The 16406-nt window shown below is 41.3% G+C and overlaps 2 protein-coding genes across 2 annotated transcripts; one reads left to right on the forward strand and one right to left on the reverse strand.

Annotated features, from left to right (window-relative positions):
* Window positions 1-1633: 1633 nt before the first annotated feature.
* On the forward strand, window positions 1634-10198 carry plin6 (perilipin 6). The gene is made up of 8 exons (XM_028980132.1): window positions 1634-1735; window positions 2467-2510; window positions 4028-4226; window positions 4596-4678; window positions 4835-5072; window positions 5575-5756; window positions 7745-8011; window positions 8811-10198. Exons 2-8 carry the CDS (start codon window positions 2481-2483, stop codon window positions 9252-9254), a joined length of 1443 nt encoding a protein of 480 aa, XP_028835965.1. The 5' UTR covers window positions 1634-1735; window positions 2467-2480; the 3' UTR covers window positions 9255-10198.
* A 71-nt stretch (window positions 10199-10269) lies between these two features.
* Window positions 10270-12372, reverse strand: LOC114790247 (ras-related and estrogen-regulated growth inhibitor-like protein). The gene is made up of 4 exons (XM_028980133.1): window positions 11762-12372; window positions 11592-11645; window positions 11429-11505; window positions 10270-11292 (listed from the first exon to the last, which is right to left on the reverse strand). Exons 1-4 carry the CDS (start codon window positions 11874-11876, stop codon window positions 10879-10881), a joined length of 660 nt encoding a protein of 219 aa, XP_028835966.1. The 5' UTR covers window positions 11877-12372; the 3' UTR covers window positions 10270-10878.
* Window positions 12373-16406: the final 4034 nt, after the last annotated feature.

Genomic DNA, 16406 nt, shown 5'->3' on the forward strand with positions numbered 1-16406 from the left:
TGGAGCAGTGGTTTGGTATCAGGGGCACAGCACTGTGGTGGTTCAGATCCTACTTGACAGAGCAAACTTTTTTTTCAGTCGTGGTGAGCATGTTTTGTTCCTCTTGTGTGGTGTCCCACAGGGCTCAGTTCTTGGCCCCTCTTTTCTTTGAATTTACTCCCTCTTAGTTTTACACTCAGAAAACATGGCATCAAATTTCACTTTTATGCTGATGACTGCCAGATCTACATTCCCCTTAAGACAACAGGCACATGTTCTGTTCAGCAATTACTTAGATGTCTTGATTATATAAAAGCCTGGATGGCCCTTAACTTTCAAATTCAACCTTTTTTAAGTCAAAGATTAAAAAACTGAGGTGATGGTTTCTGGTAGCACCTCTGACACCAGTAAAGTGTTTTTAGATTCCTTGACTCAGTCTAATAAGCCAATTGTTAGGAATTCAGGGGTCAAACTTGACACTGAACTTAAGTTTGATAGTCAACTTAAAGAACAGCTGGCTAAAAATGCTGTTCAAAATGCTGCAGCTTGTCTTTTATCCGGAAGTTTGAGCACATTATCCCTATTTTAGCTTCATTACACTGACTGCCCATTTCTTTTAGAATTCTTTCAATTTGCTTTTTTATGCCCTCCATGGCCTTGCTCCCTCAGATCAGTCGATCAGCTAATCGCAAATTTAGAGAAGATCCTGCTTTTTCTATAGCAGCTCCCAAACTTTGGAACGATCTGCCTCTAGAGATTCGACAGGCCTCTTCTCTGTCAGTTTTTAAATCCAACTTGAAGTCCCAGCTCTTCACACTAGCTTTTGACACCTTATGAGATGTTTGGATTTGAACTTTTATTTTAGTGTTTTAGACACTTTTAGTGATTTTATTCTGTTTTTGTTTTAATTTATGTTTATATTTATTTAATTTTATTTGTCATGTATTTTATTGTGTTTCATGTGATGCAAGTTCTATTTATTGTCCTAATTTATTCATTGTACAGCACTTTGGTCCTGTGTTGGTTGCAATAAAGTTGGATTGGATTGGATGGATGGATTAGTTCAATAAATGTCACTTCTGAAGTACGTCAATGTAATAATTGTTGAGTTAATAAGTGAGAATTATTTTCGCTCCAATTTCTTGGAAATTCATGGTTACCTCAGGACAACAGTTCAGCTATCACTGATGCCTGAATCCTTATAATTTTTCAAGCTTTATGATTGGAATTATAAAAAAGATTGATTTTGTATGCTCTAATTTTCAAATGGATTTTATGACCTGTGTAACTCTAAAATAGAGAAGAGGTGATTTTCATGCTTCAGAAATAATGAAGGAATGAAATTATGAAGGAAAACAAAGCAGTTAAAAAAAGAATGATTAAATGAAATTTAATTTTTTTTTCCTTGTCAAATAGAAATATCTGTTGATGTTATCTAACTGAGAGCTCCAGGACAAGGGTCAACAGACAGTGTGCTTAATGATACAACATTCCAGGTTAATCAGAATAGTCAGGGTGAATTACAGAAATTGAGTCACAGACTAGCCACAGTCTCCAGTATGATTTTCCACGCTTTACGGTATCGGTGGTAAATCTGCACATCACATGGGTTCACACGCTACAAATTGGACAAACATGGATCATTACACACATTTTATCAGATGACAGTGAAAAGCTCTGGCACTGCTTAGAACGTCCCAGTCACTAGACTGTACAGAGCAAAAATATTTCAGAAGTTTCATCAGTCACTTTCCAGGTAAGGACAACTTTTGTAGTTATTTGAAGAATTTTATGCTAATGAAAACTTGTTTTGTTTTAACTTTAATGTGTTATCATTTACGCTATAAACCTAATTCATTAAACATTACAGTCTAAATTATCTTCATTACGCTTAACTGGATGGTTATTTAACAGCTACTTTTAAGACGTACAACATCGGTAGGTGACAATGTTTCAAGAATTTAATAAAAAGAACATCTGATGATTATGATGGGGCCAGTTTATAGAGAGACTTACAATGTGGATACGATGTGGGGGGGTGCAGGGCAGAGGTGATGAGGTCCACAGTTCTAGACTAAATTAGTAGCTGGGCTGCCAAATCATGTTGGAAGTATCTCACTATAATATTTGCATTAATTCCAGTGATTGAGAGTTGTATTATCTTTGAATATTTCAATTAAATACATATCCTTCCCGGTGATTACCTTTCAGCGCCTGCAGTATTTCCCAAAAGCATTCTTCCACCACAGGCATCACAGAGCAGTGACAGGATATTTACTTCTATTTCTGTTCTATTCTAAGGAATTTAAAATGGGGAATTGTATAATGGCCTACCTCACTAGAACTGACCAGAACTGTTCCTAACTAGATTTCCATGCTGTGGTGATAAAATACAAATGACAGTGTTGCACTCTGGCAGCTGACTGCCTCGTGGAAGAGGTGCGACAGATTTCAGATGTGCCTGTTACTTTTTGTCTTTCTCTTTAGTCCAACAAGGCGAGATGTCGGACTCCTTTCATCAAAACAACAAGGTGAGTATGATGGACAAACCTGATAGCCCCACTCTCTTTAAATTGTTCCAAAAGAGAAGACACCAGATTAAACAAGCTGGTTCACCCCTTGGCGAGGCTCAGGCATTGCTCTCTGTCACTGACCCATGCGTGTGAATGTCCAGAAAATGTGCGAATGTCCACTGTATAAAACATAACATATTTAAAAACATATATTTGTAACATGTGTTTATATTTGCAATATTTGCATATTTGTATCACTGAATATTTGCAATATTTGTAATATTGAGGTCGGTGACAAATAAAATTTTCATTTTCATTTAAAATTTTTGAATTTGTATAGCTTTTCCAGTGAGGAATTACAATGGTAGACATGGTTTAAGTCAGTGGTTCCCAACCCTTTTCCCCTGAAGCCCCCTCTGCCATTGTCTAAGATAAGCCAGGACCCTCTCCCCCCAACCCCAGTTCCTTCCAGCATACGCACAATAAAATAATACAACGATCACTAACATTTTACCATCCAGGGTATATAAAGTCTATAGTTAGACCCAAATTCGACAGAATTCAGCCCGACCTGACTTGGCTGTTATGCAGTGTGGTGGATTTAAATGAATGACAGTCACACAGTAAGTCCTTTTACTGTGCCATTTCCATACAGCCATGATCACGTGAGCTCTTGCAATGTTTGCAGTGTTCTTTTTAAAAGCCCGGCTACGAGCATGAAAATTTGTGGGTTTAAAATTTTTCCTGATCTCTCTTAAGATCATTAAAACACATCACCTGACGACAGCGGCCAAGAATTGCATGAATGAAACGAACATTTAGTTAAAAAACTAACTTTATATAAAACAAATTTACAACATGCAAAACACTTTTTTACCAGTCACCAAAACAAATTTACAAGCACCAAATCATATGGAAAGGATAGATACTATAGACCGCTTATTTACTGCGCAAGCTCGACTAAACATAAGATCCCAACCCCACCCATCTCAGGCCTAGATTTACAGCTCTAGTCTATAAAGCATACAGGATTAAACAGCGTGTAATCCTTATTGGAATTTTATACAGTTATGCTTTACTAATATAATTTTGGTAAACTCTGCCCCCCCCCGCACCCAACTCTTACCCCCCCAAAAGGAAGGGTTGCTTGTTGTGAACCACTGGTTTAGGTTATCATTGGCTCAGGGGTTAGCAAATCATTAACATTTACATTTACATTTATGGCATTTATTAGACACCCTTATCCAGAGCGAGTGTCTTGCTCAGGGACACAATGGTAGTAAGCGGGATTTGAAACTGGGTCTTCTACCACCACCCTTCTTACTGGTGGGTTGTGAGATTGAGTAAAAAATAAAAATAAAAAAGGTCCTTGGTTTTTATTATGTGCTCAGACCTCATCCTCAAGAAAGTACTTAGTTTTGATGAGACATCCAACAAAAAAAAATTTCATAACAAGGTGACATGTGAAAGCATGAAAGGTCTCAGAATGTCTTTAGAATGTTAACATTAAATGTCTTTTTCTGTTCCTTCTTCAGGGGAACATCATTTGGCGTGTAGCACACCTGCCTCTGTTCAGTTCCACTCTGCAGAGGGTGAATTTGGTCTACAGAGGCATAAAAGAGCAATACCCTGTGCTGGGCGTTATGGGGGGCATTGCAGAGCTCGGTGTGAAGACTGTTAGCGAGGCTGCCGCATTCCGAGCTGCGCCTTTGCTGGAAAGCTGGGAACCACAGCGTGAGTGAGAAAGCAGTCCATCACCCCACTCACATGCTCATAACAAGCTTTTTTCATTTATTACAGACACGGTTTGAATAATTCTAAAATGAGAGGCCGTTTTTGTGCTTTACGTTGGTGAGTTTCTCTGAAAGTTGAGTTGTGGCAACTGGACTTTCTTTCTTTAATGTAGAGCCGTTTCATTCTTCATCCACAGAAAGAAATGTCAGAATGTCAAAGTTCTGTTCTGTTCTGTGGAGGCAGAATGAAACGTCTCTACATTAAAGAAAGAAAGTCCATTTGCCACGACTCAACTTCCAGACAAATTCACCTTGATGACTGAGAACCTTCATTGTTGAGCTTCATTTTCTTCTTATCCTCCTGCTGTAGTTGAAACTGCCAACACCTATGCATGTGTTGGCCTGGACCAGCTAGAGAAACGCTTTCCATTCCTCAACCAGTCTACAGAGGAGGTTGGTGTCTGAGCCACACTATTTCCTTTTGGGCGGAGTCCCTTGCCAACTGACCACATTTTTGACTTCACAAAAAATATACTTGAAACACTTACTCATACTGCTGAGATATGACAGAGGGGAGTGGGCACCCAAGACCTCCCCTGTGTATTTTAGGTCACGAGTCACCTTAAGGACGCTTTGCTCCTGACCCTGGATGACGTGCAGTTGCGCATGAATGAAGGCCTGGATGTTGTGCTCGGGAGGTGGGAGCAAGTGGTGGAGCAGAGCTTGGATTTCCTGAGGGCCGTTCAAAGCTCCTCTGTTGGCCGTGTGGTCATGTCTGGGCTGGACGAGGCTCTGACACGTTCAGAAGAGGCCGTAACACGTTACCTACCTATTACACCCGAAATGCGTAAGTGTTCAAGGGGTGGTAGTAGCCTAGTGGGTAACACACTCGCCTATGAACCAGAAGACCCAGGTTAAAATCCCATTGTGTCCCTGAGCAAGACTCTTAACCCTAAGTTGCTCCAGGGGGGGACTGTCCCTGTAACTACTGATTGTAAGTCGCTCTGGATAAGGGCGTCTGATAAATGTTGTAAATGAAAACTCAGAGGCCCAGGCCGCAGCGCACCAGGAACAGTTTAGTCCACACGAGGGCGCTGTTTTACTGTTCTTTATTTTATCCTAAATTTTGTTGCATAAAAAAAGTGACGACTTATCTGCGATCTGTAATGCAGACTTGACAGTCTTACTTGGCAATGAGCAATAAGGCTGGTAGGATGTGTTGAGAGGAGTGATGTGGAGGACGTGCGAATTCCACAAATTCCAGTCCGAAAAGCAACATCTGGAGTGAGAGGTGATTGATTGAAAGATTGATTGAGATTTTAGAGTCTAACCCCGTGTCATATTCACAGAGGAGGAGTGGGACATGAGGATGCAACAGTATGAAGATGAGAATGAAGATGAAGAGCCAGGATTGTGGATGCGAGTGCATTGCCTGCTGCTCTGCCTGAGTCTCCATCTCTACCACACAGCACTGAGCCTGACGGAGCGACTCAACACGGTTCTCCAGACACTGGGGGTCGCTGCAGAATCAGTGAGCAAAGCCCCCATAATCTCTTACACTTAACAGATGAATTCAGTTTATTCACCTGCTTACCTGTCCTGGAGAACCTGTGGTGAGCCACAGCTGATGTTATGTTCTATTGGCACACAAGGGTAAGTATGTTCAGACAGCAGGAAATATATAGGATGTATAGAAAAAAATCCTAGCATTTGTGGAGAACGAGGGGAACTTCAGTCATATCAACCATCCCATTCCATTTTCATTCCAGCATAATTAATTTTATTCTAAATACCACCAAGAGATTGTTAAAAATAAAACACCCAGCAGACTCTTACAATAAATAAAAATTAAGTAACATTTAGTCTAAATTACTTTGGTTTTCTCGATAGTTGAGCCAATGTGTCCATTTTAAAATAAAAACACTCACGGTCCATAGGGATTGTTTCTGGCTAGGATAAATGTCCCGTCCATGTCATAGGTCAGACCCACAAGCACCTCTGTTAATTTATCCTAATGAGTTGAATATTTGTTCATTTATTCATAGCAATTATAGTTAAAGCAATTGCCAGACACTCTTACCCAGAATTATTTCATAAGTGCTTTTGTTATAAAGGATCCCATCAGCAAATATCCTTACTTTTATAACTCAGAATCCAACTTTATTATTATTATAATTTACTTTTAAAATCATTCCATTACTAATCCATTAAAGAAGTTCGAGAAAGGTTGGCAATGTGCTTCAGAGGTTCAGTCTTTTTGTCCTCACCTTAGAGGTGAAAATGTCTTCCATCCTAGTGAAAGCTTAGACCATTCATGCCTTTCATTTTCCCAGTACTTGGCCTGTGAGTAATTGGGGACGAACGCCTGCGAGTTCCACTGCTGCCGTCTGGTGTGGAAGGCCAGACGGCTGCTGAGAGCCGTGAGTGAGGGGCCACATCAAAGGGCCCTCATTAAAAACCCTTCAGACACCCCAGAGAGACTGGAGGAATGGACGGAGCAGAAACGTGCCTGTCTCTCTGTATGAGGGCATTTGTCCCATGCTTTGTGTGCCCGTGTGATTAATTTTCTGGTGGAGCTGGCAGCTCTTGGCAGTGATCGCAGTGGTACCAGGTCACGTTTTCTGTGGGACCCCTTTCCTCTCGTGGTACTGCTCTTTTACCATGAGCTCTTTTGTTTTGGCCAGGCGAGAAGAGAGGACACAGCAGGGTCCCTGTCACTTGGCTGACCCAGTTTTGCAGCCACCAAAACTAAAAGGACCCACTGGGTGGGGGGGGTTTCTGGGGGGACAGGAGTAAAATATGTCACAGTCACGTTGCAGGTCATTTGCAGATGGGCCTAGACCACTTTCTAATGCACGTGACTGTTGAATTGTGTTTTCTCTACTTTGCTTCATATGGATGTGCTGGCAGCTTCATAACAGCACGTGTCTCCATTCAATTACACCTTCAAATTCAGGATTTCACCGTTTACAATTGATTTCTTTTTTTAACGTCCTTTTTTAATGCAACCAAAATGCAGTACAACAATAGTTTTATTCATGCTGCTAGACAGCTGAAGGGAGAAAAAACATTTCTCTTTTGGCTAATGATTGGTTTTTACAGTGGCTGTCAGTCCTTGTTACTGTACATCAGTCGTTTGCCTATGTTCACACTGAGACCTACAGCGTGATGGGAACATATCAGGAAGTGATTGTTTCTGATTTGGAGGCCATGGGAATAGTCAGGTTAGCGTATCAACATCGTGGTGACCTTGGGAGAAAAGGAGTTGTGGAGAGGGGGAAGGAGGTTTCTCTATATGGACCGCTGAGTTCATTTAGGACAGCCCTTCCTCCACTGTTAGTCCGAATCAATTCAACTCTGTCCTTGATGATTATGGTTTTGCAGCAATTATGTTGTGTCTCATTAGTGGATTTGTTTATGAACATTAATCATGTACAATCATATTATATTACAAGATTTAATTGCTTTTATTGTCTTTCTTCTTCACTCCTTCTCGGTCCACCTCTGTTCTTGGATCAGGTGGGGTTGACTTGGCTGGTGGATGTGGTGATGACACTCCTACAAAACCTGCTGGCCTTCTACGTGTCCCAGGTGCACCGTTTGGAGGCTCTCCGCACCTTGGCCATGAATCGTCTCTCTGCCCAGGCCCAGGTTCTCCTCAACACACAGCCTGTGCAGAATGTGGTTAACCTGCCTTCCCAGGTAATGGTGGTGGTCGGTGACCTGCAGGAGTTGGGCAGTATTCTCATCCAGCTTGTGATCAACACTACTCCCCTCTACAATATGGTGAGGTTTGAAGCTGAACTGGCTTTAGTCTTCTGATGAAAATTATGGAAAGTATTTTCATGCAACACCTACACATTGAAATTCACATGGTACTGGCAAGCTAGTGGTTGCTAATATTGTTCTGAATAATGATTGGAGGGCCTCATGGTGGCACTGCAGTTAGTGACGTGACGTCGCACCTCCAAGGTTGTGATTTTGAATCCTATCTCAGATCTTGTGCGTGTGTTTGCTTCCTCTCTCCGTGCTGGTGCGGGTTTCCTCTCATGTACGCTAGATGAATTGTCCATAGGTGTGAGTGTGGGAGTAAATGGTGGGTATATGTGCAACTGGGTGAGTCCCTGCCCTGCACCCAGTGTCCCAGGATGGGCTCCGGCAGCCACGACCCTGAGGAACGGTACTAAGCATTTATGGAAAATGAGTGACTGAGATTAGAGAATGGGCTGTACAAAAACATCATTATGCATGAAGAAAAGGAATTTTATTGCAGCGGACATGTTCACGTAACATCAATTTGCATGTGAACTTTTAATGGAGTTTGACAGAACATGTCGAATTTGGTGTATTCCAAAAAGATTTATCTTATTTCTCTTATGCCAATTGACTGATGATTCCACAGCATTTACCATGTACATGAGTGTGTTACCAACTAGGTTACTTCTACCCAAAACTCATCCATTGTACTATTTCTCTTTTCTTCTCAAAAGTCTTTTTTTAACCACTTCATAAATGCCATAATGTTATGACCACCTCATTTTTTCTGTTAGTTATGACCACCTAATTTTTTCTGTATGTTCCACAGATAGAGCAGCCATCAGAGCAAGAGCTCCTGGATTACCTCAGTCAGGAAGAACTGTCTCAAGAGTCTCCTTGTCACAGCTCACCCAATAGCCTGTTCCTCAAGGCTATGGACGGGCGGCCACGTCGCCGAAGGAGCCTGTACAACCGCTCTCGCCAAGGCTCATCAGACACCCCCCCTCCAACCTCACCCGCTACCCTGAACCCAGCTAGCAACTGCAGTGAGATCATGAAGCCCGAAGGCCAATCTGAGGATGACACACCGACCATGCCCTCCACAAGCATGATCCGCCGCAGGTCCTCGGCCACTGAGGTTCTTATGGCTCCCATCATGCAACTTGTCTCTCAGAGCCAGCGGGCCTTTGAATATCTCAGCTCTACCCAACACCAAGAAGAACCAGTGATCCCAGTGGAGGAGACCACTGAGGATGAATCAAGAGAGATTTAAATAATCAAACATCAAAATAATGTTAGTGAAGTAGCTTAATGGTTTGATTAATTTCTTTTGGATATATTCATATGCATAGGCAAAAAAATAATAATACTTAAAAACAGTTATCCACTAAAACAGTTAGAGGACATATGAATTATTTATAGAGCATCACTGACTATAGAGCACTTTATAGAGCATTTCTTTCCAAAGTTATATTGGCTTTTCTGTTTGCTGTCTGCTATGGATGCACGGCCTTTAAGAAACAGATCACGTAACAGAAAACGTGTTCATAGGTTATTATATATGTTTGTACTTTACTAAAACATGCACTCAAATGAAAAATATGGTGGTGAACAACCAAAAGTATGTGGCAATACTGTACAGTATAAAATTTCAAGATGGGCCCATTACACTGAGTAATAGCACTGTGGAAGACTGACGTAGGTGTTTTCAGCCCCCTTGGAGCCCCGTCCATGTGTTTAGCGAATCCTTATTGGAAGGGTTTATTAGTGTTGTAGAACAAGACTTTAATTGAAAATTAATTGCAACAAAGTCTAATGAGACGCCTGCCAGTTTTTTTCTATTGGTCCACTAATTTCTGGCTGTGTAGCCTTCTGTTGGGTTTATGGATATCCAAAGTTAAAATAATTTATAGTGAATCATTTGGATAACATAATGTGCCTAGAGTGGTTTAAGAATTATATAATGTAGTGGGTATTTAAATGTCACTGGTCTTATATGCTCAGCTCTAATAAATTAACACAACAAATGTTTGTGTGGAGGGTCCTCATTAAACAGAAATTCATTTATCTTGTTTATTTCTGTCACAGGCATGTATTACAAAATTATACTCTGTCATGTAAAATGGCCCATTTACTGCATATTATTTTGAGTTTCAATTTCTGTTATTCACACTAAAAAGGCAATTCAATTCTCTAATAAACATATTTTTTACCTTATTTATGGTATAATTGTGTGGAGGTACTCCTTCCCATTGCTGTGCATTTTGCTTAGAATGTTACACAATTCATTCAAGTCAGGAACTTTATTACAACCAGTAAAGAGAATAAAGTTGTTGTTTTACTTCTTTAGCTATTTCACATCTTCTCGTAGGAAGAAATGAAGTGTTGCAAAATGTTGAACAAAGTGTTACAAAGTAAAATGGAGCCTATTATACAATACAACTAGTTGTTATTTACATGATGTATTAAACATAGTTTACACTTTACAAAGAAATAACTTTATTGTACAAGAATCTTGCATAGGATAATGGTTGTATTAAACCAGCACTTTCCAAATCCTCTGATTTTAAGATGGTATCTGCTTTTTTCACATGAGACAAACTGGTCAGACCTGACATGAGGGGATTCCTTTCCACTTAGGATACTAACCATAATGAGCTTCTAGGTCCTTCAGACCAACTAAGCCAAGGGTCTCTGTGACACCAACTGCTGAGACCAAGTACTTTCCATACAATCTTCGATCAACGTACTATGTTCCATCTTCAGGACACTTGCTTTGATCCACAAATCAAACCGAGGCTACTTTCTCAACTGGATTCAGTTAGCGATACATCTAGCCTGGACAACCCGTTTAAAAACTTGTTATCTCAGCAACAATCAAATTCACCCACAACAGTCTACTCTGCTCGTTTCTTCCCAAAAACAGCGGACACACTCCTCACGATTCCTTTGAGCCCAGCAACCCCCTTTTTGATTGCCTTTGACTCTTTGATGAGGTCGAGCACTTCATGAAACACCAGTAAAACACCATGGTAGGTCTCAGCTGCCGAGATTTCAAAGAAGCCACAGTCCGAGCAGAGGGCAAAGAGCCGTCCTTCCTCACTGGACACTGTCCTCTGATGCTGGAGGTCTCGTTTGTTCCCAACAATGACAATTGGTGCTGTAGGGGACATCTTCCTGGAGCGCCGAATGAGCTGCACCTGCTGCTGCACCACCTTGAAGCTGGACCGGTCACAGATGCTGTATACAAGGATGACCCCGTCTGCCCACTGGAGCTGTTTATCACTGACCGACTCAGGTGTCCCACAGTTCTGGAAAACAGTGAACAGGCAGGGGTCACAACCCACTTTGTGGAGATCCCCAGAGAGAAAAAAGTTTTCGTGAATTAAGCAAAGGATGAGAAGGAAAATTCAAGGAGGCTCCATCTGACGAAGGGTAATCCCTTACCTGAGGATACAGTGAGTCCCAAATGTTAAAGGAAATTTCCCGTCCGTCAATTTTGTCATTGTGACTGTATATTGATTCTGTGGGGAAAATAACTACAATTCATTTCCTTATATGTCCAGATTAAGATGGAGTAACTAAAGGCATGTAAATGTATCCTACTTACCAATATCTCCATATTCCCCAATAAATCTTCTGGTCAGAAATCGCACAGTGAGAGCTGAGAAACATAATAGCACAGAGTTACAGATCAAATGACATAAAACATCATTAGACAATCCAATTTATTTAACCTACAAATAGACATAATTCAAACAAGACAGGTAACATTCTTACCTGATTTACCAACATTCTCAGCCCCAAGCAACAGAATGTTTGCCTCGAACCGCTGCTGACTGCCATCCATTGCCTTGCTGCAGTGGTGTGGGTTTGGCTTGACTCGGACAACCATCTGGTTCGAGAAAGATTCTCCTGAGCAAACCGCTGATGTCCGCGCCGAGGTGGATTTATTTATATGGCCGCTGTTGTGGGCGGAGCTTCGGGGGGAGGAGCCACTCGCGCGACGGGCACGCGCGCTGTCTCTGCCTCGCGCGCCGCCGAGTCACGTGCTCGCGCACACTGTTTACTGCTGGACTACAAATTATGCAGATGTTAACTCAACTCTTGTATTATAAAAATTGCGTGATTATTAAAATTATCTCCATCACTAACGATTGCACATTTAGGAGAAACGGGTCTTTAGTCTCACTTTTTTTTTTTGCATTCTGGCCAGACGTCCGTACCTCTAAAATCTGGCAATGGGAGCGCTGATGTGGAAACCATATCTCCAACATCACAGCGTTGCATTTTAAGACACTAGGAAGATTCGGTTTTGCTCAGGGGAAAATGTCACAGATGCAGTTTATTCTCTAGTAATCCCTCCCTATGCACCCAAAGGCGTAGCTTCCATCTACAGTCAGGTCCATAAATATTGGGACATCGACACAATGTTAACATTTTTTTGCTCTATACACCACCACAATGGATATCAAATGAAACAAGATGTGCTTTAACTGCAGCTTTTATTTGAGGGTATTTACATCCAAATCAGGTGAACGGTGTAGGAACAGTTTGCATATGTGCCTCCCACTTGTTAAGGGACCAAAAGCAATGGAACAGAATAAGAACCATAAATCAAACTTATACATTTCAATACTTGGTTGCAAATCCTTTGCAGTCAATTACAGACATCACCAGACGTTGGGTTTCATCCCTGGTGATGCTCTGCCAGGCCTCTACTGCAACAGTCTTCAGTTCCTGCTTGTTCCTGGGGCATTTCACCTTCAGTTTTGTCTTCAGCAAGTGAAATGCATGCTCAATCGGATTCAGGTCAGGTGATTGACTTGGCCATTGCAAAACAGTCCACTTCTTTCCCTTCAAAAACCCTTTAGTTGCTTTTGCAGTATGCTTTGGGTCATTGTCCATGTGCACTGTGAAGCTGCATCCAATGAGTTCTGAGGCATTTGGCTGAATGTGAGCAGATATTATTGCCCGAAACGCTTCAGAATTCATCGTGCTGCTTTTGTTAGCAGTCACATCATCAATAAATACAAGAGAACCAGTTCCACTGGCAGCCATACATGCCCACGCCATGACATTTCCAGCACCGTGCTTCACTGATGAGGTGGTATGCTTAGGATCATGAGCAGTTCCTTTCCGTCTCCATCTCTTCTCTTCCCATCACTCTGGTACAAGTTGATCTTGGTCTCATCTGTCCATAGGATGTTGTTCCAGAAATGTGAAGGCTTTTTTAGATGTTGTTTGGCAAACTCTAATCTGGCCTTCCTGTTTTTGGGGCTCACCAATGGTTTACATCTTGTGGTGAACCCTCTATTCACACTGCTATCTCTCTGATATGTTTCTTTTGTTTTTTCAGCCTAATGATGGCTTGCTTCACTGATAGTGACAGCTCTTTGGATCTCATCTTGACAGTTGACAGCAACAGATTCCAAATGCAAATAGCACACTTGAAATGAACTCTGGACCTTTTATCTGCTCATTGTAATTGGGATAATGAGGGAATAACACACACCTGGCCATGGAACAGCTGAGAAGCCAATTGTCCCATTACTTTTGGGAGGCACATATGCAAAGTGATAGTCTGCAGTTAAAGCACATCTTGTTCGTTTCATTTGATATCCATTGTGGTGGTGTATAGAGCCAAAAATGTTAACATTGTGTCGATGTCCCTATATTTATGGACCGGACTGTACCTTAAAGGAATATAAACGCACGGATCTTGTCGCACTCGATGTTTTGGAGATGAACTGGGGTTTCTCTTGAGCAAGATGTGGACTATTGCTCCCTCTAGCGTGCAACAGTCCTGACGCAGGCGCTCTTCCTTAATTCAACCAGAGCTGCGTAAAAGCCTGTTGCTATTTTCCCTTGCATTTTTGCTTCCAGCCTTTTATTTTTGCTCGATAGCATCCACACTTGTTCTCTTTTGCCACCGTTTAGATTTTTGTGGTCTAATAGTTTGGTGCCCCGCCCTGCGACAGCCATGACCCTGCTTAGGGGTGAGGTGAAGTTTTCCAGTGGGTTACACACTCGCCTATGAACCAGAAGACCTCAAAGTCACACGTTCCAACTCCAAAACACTTAATCCTGAGTGACTCCAGGGGGATGATTCCATGTGACAAGGAGCAACATGGAGATGAGGTAACGTGACTCCCATAAATTGGCAAGATGGCCACTGCCAGCTGCTTAGTTGGCTTGAAATCATTTCAAGCCAATATCTACACAAAGCCTTAAAACAGCTTGGGTCATTTTTATATAACACTTTCTCAGAACCAGCAATTATGTGATAATTGCCAATTACTAGTGCAGCAATATTAAGTTACAGAGATTTCGTGATTGTACGTGTAAATAGCATGTTGACCTAACAATATAAATTTTCAATACATTTCAATAAAATAGCATATATTTTTACAAAGCCAATCAGTAGGATTGCGCTGTTGTTTCAAGGTTTGCTCAACCTCTCTCTATCTGTCATGGCGTATGTATGTACGCATGTCCCAGCTTGAATGATAAGCATGCGGGTCTGTTAGGAAATGCTGGCTTTGAAAAAGGACATTTTGGAACAAAAATTGCTGAAATACAATACAATTATAACAATTAAAAAAACAATTAAGTAATATTTCACAATGATTTCTATAGCAGAATGCAATAGATTTTACAATAATGAGCTGTATATCAAAATGTGATCCATTATTTCACAATTTCATTTTGATAATATATATCAGTCCCCTATTATTCATCTGGTTATTTATTTCATTATGTCATGTTTATGTATTTTGGAGTTCCATACACCTCTACCTGTACATAATATATAAGCATAGACTTTACTCATCTCCAAATAGCATCTTGTATGGAACAAACTTCAATGATGTAAGAAAAAAACTGTTGAGCATTTAGTCAAACTTAGATTAATCTTTAATTACACAATGTGGAATATTTGTAATTCATGCTAACCACCAGTAGACACAACCCATTCATTAGTGTTTCAATAAAATGACACATTTAATGTCTTTTAATAGCAAGAATACAATTACAAATGGTTTACTGTTGTATTATTAGTACACTGTGGCTATTATTAACATGCTTTTATTATAGTTATAATTATTTTTTTTTAAAAATGCGTAAAAAACAACATGGTCACTGTTGAGATATAAAAGTATCGACCACAGCACCAGGGTGACATTGGTCATTGGCTCACATTTCAAGTACTTCCTTCAATTTTCGCTTCTAGATGAAATTTAGAGTCCCTTTTGATAAGACTAGTGGTGAGGATTTCAAAAGACGAGAGAGGCTGAGGAGTTGCCTTTAGAGGGAGCTTCTGAGCACTGGAGTGTGTGGAAACGAATGAGATAGGTGTGGCCCGATTCCCTTCCAAGCTTGTTTGATTGGGGCTGTGTCGGACAGGGCTGGTCAGAGAAGCAGACATTTCACACATTTTGCAGTCTTCTCTCTCTTCTGAAGGCCAAACTGAGTGGTGGCCAGGGTATCGACCAGCCCCCAAAACTCTGCAAATGTGACCGGGCCGGCCTCGGGCACGTGCATTTCCTGTAGAAGCTTACTCACGCCATCGTCCTCACCTGAAATCTGTGATAAAAATCACACTCGTGTTCATGCACCAAACCTGTCAAGTGGGTTTTCTTTCTGAGTTGTCACGTGACGAAAGGCTTGGACAACCAGTAAAGTAATAAAGCACTAAAAAACTAAAGATTCTTTTATGACAGCAGACACTGTATAATGCCGGGCGAATTAAAATCGACCTGACGTGGACCACCACGGGACTCACCTTAACCATGTCCGGCAACTGGGCTGTGACCAGACGCTGAAACTGTTCCAAGTTCAGGGCAGGGCTTTTATCTTCAGAGGCCGCGTGAAACTCCGTCACCAGTGTGTTTATGGCCAACTCCAGCTCCGAGAACTATAGAGGGCAGACAATTCCTGTTTTTTTGTTTTTTGAATGAAAGAATGAATGATTCGGGTTTGTGGGCGGTAAGCAGAAGCAGAAGCAGCATCAGGTGCTGTCCTGGGTGCTGCAGGTTAACCACCGGAACTGGTTCTCTGGACAACTCTCCAGAGGCCGGGGAATTAAAACCACGAGACCTTGTTCACCAGTAACCACCTTCTTCTTTTTCTTCTTTTTTTTTTTTTTTTTATAGGAGCCACCACACCTGACACAGCACACCAACCCCTCTGTTTACTCACCGCTCAGTAATATTTACTTAGGGCGTGACCAAGTAAACTGTTTGACCAACGGTTCAGAACGTTTTTTTAATTTATATATATATAAATCGGATTATATATATAAATTTATATATATAAATTGGAGAGAGGCGGAACGCGCACGCATATATATATATATATATATACACACACACACACACACACACACACACGCGTTCCGCCTCTCTCGAATCCTTCCGACAACCCG

The sequence above is a fragment of the Denticeps clupeoides genome, chromosome 5 (genome assembly GCF_900700375.1).
Source record: "Denticeps clupeoides chromosome 5, fDenClu1.1, whole genome shotgun sequence".
Taxonomy (NCBI): Eukaryota; Metazoa; Chordata; class Actinopteri; order Clupeiformes; family Denticipitidae; genus Denticeps; species Denticeps clupeoides.